The sequence below is a fragment of the Arachis hypogaea genome, chromosome 19 (assembly GCF_003086295.3).
Source record: "Arachis hypogaea cultivar Tifrunner chromosome 19, arahy.Tifrunner.gnm2.J5K5, whole genome shotgun sequence".
Taxonomy (NCBI): domain Eukaryota; kingdom Viridiplantae; phylum Streptophyta; class Magnoliopsida; order Fabales; family Fabaceae; genus Arachis; species Arachis hypogaea.
This window is the reverse complement of record NC_092054.1, coordinates 29,886,626-29,892,212: the sequence shown is the minus strand read 5'-3', so window position 1 is coordinate 29,892,212 and position 5,587 is coordinate 29,886,626. Positions and strand designations below refer to the sequence as shown.

At 28.7% G+C, this 5,587-nt stretch overlaps 1 protein-coding gene across 1 annotated transcript; it reads right to left on the bottom strand.

The window, feature by feature from the left end:
- Positions 1 to 543: 543 nt before the first annotated feature.
- LOC112776850 (WAT1-related protein At1g09380) lies at positions 544 to 5,159 on the bottom strand. The gene is made up of 7 exons (XM_025821115.2): positions 4,846 to 5,159; positions 3,345 to 3,407; positions 2,829 to 2,945; positions 2,499 to 2,751; positions 2,104 to 2,262; positions 1,830 to 1,981; positions 544 to 804 (listed from the first exon to the last, which is right to left on the bottom strand). The coding sequence occupies exons 1-7, from the start codon at positions 5,025 to 5,027 to the stop codon at positions 597 to 599; spliced, it is 1,134 nt and encodes a 377-aa protein (XP_025676900.1). The 5' UTR covers positions 5,028 to 5,159; the 3' UTR covers positions 544 to 596.
- Between the last annotated feature and the right edge of the window lie 428 nt (positions 5,160 to 5,587).

Genomic DNA, 5,587 nt, shown 5'->3' with positions numbered 1-5,587 from the left:
TACGTGGCAGAATGCAATAATTTACATGCAAATTCTAAATCGTATTATCCTTCTATAATTTACATAAAAATAAATAACCAAATTAAAATTAGAACATTCATACAATATTCTTCATCAAACAATTTATTCATTCATGTAATTTATCCTTTATTTTACTTGAACTTTCTAGTAAAATATAGTTATAAGTATAGTTTTAGATATTTGATATACACTAAACCTACATTATTATTATTATTATTATTATTATTATTATTATTTAGAAAGAATTATACAACTAGCTAGATAAAAATAAATAATTATCTAAAATTGTAAATACAAAATATCTCAAGCAAATAAATATAATTATGAATTGTGTTTAAGACATGTTTTAATTATTTTTCTTCTCAAGTAAAATATATGTATAATTATATTACTAACATCCCTTGACCACCTCTTCCCTCATCCATGCATGAGGCTTCAAAGTGGCACCAGCTTGGGTGAATATATAGCCACCTCAAAACTGATATAACCTACAAAGATGTCTTATGCGCCTTTTGTGAGCATTTCATCTGCAATACTATAAGTATTGAATCTACCTCCATCTTCATGGAGCATTATTATTTACTATTGTGGTTACAATTGGAATGGTCACAGCACTGCATTTCCATTACACTCATTTCGTCATCATCGTCTTCTTTATCCTTGACTATTGAATCCGAATCTGCTGATGTCACTTGAACACCCTCTTTCTTGTTCATCTTCTCGTTGCTCTTTCCCCACAGAACAGCATAGAGTCCCAAAACTATAATCACAGATCCAATTGCACTGAAACAAATCAAAATTGTGGGATTAAAACAAGCTTAAATTGAGGAACATATACTTTACTACCTTCGTTTTTCAAAATATTTGCAACTTTAAAAATATTAATATGTTAATTGCTCAGTATATTTGGACGTAAATTGCACATATTAGTATATTGAGTTATGAATGTACATTATCTTTAAAGTGACTGACATTTCTCATTTTCCTCTTTCATTGAAGGAAGTTTGAGACCTATAATATAATATAATGTGAACGGAAATGTTTGGTAACCAAAGAAAATCAGCCAAAAACAACTATAATTTGTCTTATTTAGTATTCATTAATTGTTGTAATAATTAATTAATATTAAATAAAGCAAATTCTGGTTGTTTTTTTTGTCTACCTAACATTACCCTAATGTAAATATCACACTTCCACCGTTCCATCAATTAAAATAATTGCGAATACTACAGTTAGGGTCAACGCACTGCTATAATTTTTATTTGAGTTGTGAGAGTATCAGTAAGCCAATTAGTTAAGGCCACATGGATTGGTTTTTATTTTGTGGCTGAGGCCTGTGTAAGAATGGCTTTGCTTCTTAAATTGCCACACCTGATACTCAACAGCAGCTGAGTTGTTAGTTGTGATTCTAGTGTGTCTGTGTTAGGGAGTGTATATGACAAAAAAAAAAGTTGGTTTTTAATTTTATTTTCTCTTTTTATTTTAATAAAAATAAAAATACTAAAAATAAAAATAAGAAATAATAAAAAAACACAATCCAAACAAACCCTTACATAGTCAACTCTCTATTGGTTTTATGTGAAGTTAGTCACTTTCAGTTACTTGGTTCAAGTCTCTTGGGTACATAGACATAGTATATAAGCAACTACACTATTAATTATTAATTCAATAATACTAATACTCTGTTTCATTTCCTTCTGTTCGTTCCTGTTCTCTGTTCATCTTGAACATGTTAACTAAGAACGAGGAAAGAGTAAGGAAAATAAATTAAAGTTGATGAAATAGTAATAAATTGAATTAGTTCATACGTTCCAACGTAGAGTTGATCATGAAGCAGAGCCCAGGTGAGAAGAGCTGTGATGACAAGCGTCAAAGGGGTGAATACAGAGACATAGAGAGGTCCCTTTCTTTCGATGGTCCAGGCCATCAGCCCATACCCTATCCCAGTGCATACTATTCCCTGAACATAGTTGAAAATCGTTAAATAACTGTTTTGTCAAACATGTCAAATTATCAGACGGTTTTTCACTAATTCACTACATAATAAGTTATGTATGGAGAGAGGATGGAGTATTAATGTACGGCATAAAGTGCAGAGGAGAGTCTGATGGGATTGTTTAGTGACCAAGCTGAGACGGTGCGGTCAGAACACAATGCGATGGCCACACACTGAATGCTCGCCATCATACACATGTACAGGCTGCTCGTATATGGAGCTGCGTAGTTCTTGCTTATTTCTGCCTGAAACCACACCATAACATTAAAAAGTTATTTAACGTAACAAACTCTTTTAGTTCTAGTTGCTGATATTCAAACCAACGGATCAATGAAGTGAGTATGTAGTAACTAGAGAAAATGTTATCTGTATGGAGCATTGTTTCACGAGTGTAGATGTGTTACTTATCAATAAATACCATATCCTGATTTGGTTTCGTTCCATTAAGTAATAAAGAAAGATGAATAATGATGATGCTTACTTGAAGTATGAACCACACAGACCAAACAAGAGAACTGGCAATCAAAGCAAAAGGGCCAAGAAGCAAATTGGTTGGAGTAGTGGAGGAACTTGATCTGTCCATTTCTTGTACAAATTTCCAGTGAATACCTGAATCCCCAAGACCAAGGGGCTTTCCATGGTAAAATGATAAAAGAAGGGCTCCACCAACACTTAGAACTGTCCCTAGCACCTTTGCTTGCCCAGCCCTTGTTTTCATTCTCAACAACTCTTGTCTGCCACAAAACAAAATTCAAATTAATAAGGCTGAATGTTTTAATATTTTCTTTTTGTAAGAATGTGAAAAAATTACCTGCACAGGACTGCAAGGATGAAAGTAAAAGCTGGGAGCAAATTGGTGAGTGCAGTTGCAATTGTAGCGGTTGAATATTTTAGCCCAACGAAATACAGTATTTGATTTCCGGTAACTCTGTAATCAAACTCAAATGGCTAATTTTGTGGGATATGGTTATATAAATTTTATAAATAAATATGATTTTCATAATAACATAACTAAATAAAAATTTCTCAAACTCATACTATTATGTTCATATAAAGTTAATAATAGTTAACAATTGATAGATAATAATTTAGTTAAACATATTAAATTATTTAACAATTTTTACTATCAACTTTATGTGAAAACAACTGTATCTAAAATTTTGTCGTGTAACAAAAAAAAATTCCTAACCATTACTATTATTGGTTAATAATGTCTCAGTTCCTTCCTTGAACTTGGAATTGAGTTTATGAGTTATTGAAAGAAAAGGGAAAAATTTAAGTGGAGCAAATTAAAAGGGAAGACATCAAACTACCAAATTAAGCTTACCCTGTAAAGGAAGATATTAGTATCTGTAATCCGGTACGTTTTGTCATACAGGGAAGTGTATTCCTGTAGAAAGAATATTAAATATAAAGATTTATTTTTATAATTTTATTTTGATGCATTATGTGTGTGAGTGTAAAATAGTTTTAAATGTAGATCTAATGAGATAATTCTACATCAGTAAAAATATCTACTTTTTATATTTACCACATTTAAAAAAATAAATATAATTATACGACTATATAAAATATTTTATACTGTCAGTGTATCAAAATTAAACTCTTATTTCTATAAAAATAAACAAATGAGGTGTATTCACATCCACTAAAAAAAAACACAAAAAAATAATAAATAAATAAATAAAAGATAAACTACACTAGCTCCCCACTTTTATTTTGCAAATTTAAGGGAAAAAAATAGGCTTCTTATCTCAAATGGTTGAACTATTATTATCAAACTAAAATTTACATTTTCCTCTTTTTATTATTATAGTTATTAACATATGATTTGTGACAAGTTATTATGATTTTAAGTATCATATATGTAATCGATATATCAAATCAAAAATATTTTAAGGTTTTTTCAACTTAAAGACTTAAATGCTTAAAAAGATTTCTTTAAATGTGATTGAAAGGAAAAAAATATTATTTTTGTTTGTATAGTCTAAAATATTTTGCATCAAACTTCTCTTATTCTGTACATAATTTCTCTAATTTAACATTTTTATTGATTAATTTCAATATTATGTATTCATGATTTTATACTATTTTCTCTTAAAAAAAAAATAAAAGAACACAAAATAAATAACAAAAATAAAATTAAAAAGAAAGAAATAAAAAATAAAACGAAAAAAATGAGAAGGTAGTTACAATTTACAGAAGACAATTCTTAAAAGTATTGATATAAAAGTATAAAATAATAATACAAAAATATTTATTCAGTAGTTAACATTAAAAATAAAATAAAATTTGTAATTTAAAAGTTATGAGAAAATATGACACTGCTAAAACTGGGAGTTATAAAACCATATTTACATTACACATAGGTATAGATGGCATAGTTGAGACGAATGATTTTACCAATATAACTTTGGATATATGTGTTATAAAACGTATACTTAGTGACAAATTTAAAATGATAAATTAGACTGGGAGAATTTTCCTTTATCTATTGGTGTAGATTTTTTTTTTGGTGACTATCTATTGGTGTAGATGAACATTACTTTTTGGATGTATACGTACCTTTCCCAACTAAGAATTATGAAGCCAGAAGAATATTTGTACTTTGAGGAATGCCATACATCTAAATTCTTTTATATGTAAATACAATGTTAATACTAGTAGAACTATTCATTAATTATTATAATAGGTACACATTAAAATTAATTATTAAAATTAATCACAAATATAAAATATACATTAAAAATAAATTAAACATAAATATATATATATATATATTTATATATAATTAATTTTAATAAATAAATATATTTTTAATTAATTACCGTTCAAACCAATAAGCGAAGGGAGCAAGGGAGAGTGTAGCAAAGATTTGGCGGTAAGCAACAAGCACAAGAGGGCTCATGCCAGATTGTATTGCAAGCTTTGAAGTAATAGTCATCCCAGCATAGCTTGATTGCACAATAGCCATGGCTAAGAATGGAATCACACCCCCTACTTTCCCCATTTATCTCTCTCCAATAACCTAATAATAATAAGGTAGGGTATTATTCCTTCTTCTCGGAGAGAGATAGAGAGAAAAGGAGAGAGCTCCTTAGATTAGAGATAGTGTTGTATGTGGGATAGGACATTGTGAAGTGGGATAGATATATAAGAAACTAGAACGTGAATATGGTCCTAAAAAGAACAAAAACGTACGCTATATTTGTACCCGATCAAATTCACATCCATCTTTCAATAATCATCACTCTTGTTCTCTTTATTTTCTTTATTTTATATGTTTTCTTGAACAAAGAAAAGAAGGTTGTTCAAAATATATAGTGTAGGATGTTAAATTTGAATTACAATAATAGAAGTACATTAACGATAAAGTAGAAAATAATATTTGATGGAGAAGAGAGTATGTATAGTTTAAACAAATTTGTAATCTCAACATGGTTTAAAAGGAAACCAATAATACAAAGAATTATTAGGCTTCGGAACATATACTTTTTTTATGTTTAGTGTATATTGTGAAGATTATTATTTATGTAGCATTAGTTTTTAGTCAATATACTTTAAAATTTA

Bases quoted from the DNA above. Each gene is read 5' to 3' on its own strand.
- LOC112776850 (XM_025821115.2), bottom strand. From the start codon at position 5,027: ATGGGGAAAGTAGGGGGTGTGATTCCATTCTTAGCCATGGCTATTGTG. The intron at 2,752-2,828 runs GTAATTTTTTCA...GTTTTGTGGCAG, and splicing joins ATCCTTGCAGTCCTGTGCAG to ACAAGAGTTGTTGAGAATGA. The intron at 2,263-2,498 runs GTAAGCATCATC...GTGTGGTTTCAG, and splicing joins CTGTGTGGTTCATACTTCAA to GCAGAAATAAGCAAGAACTA.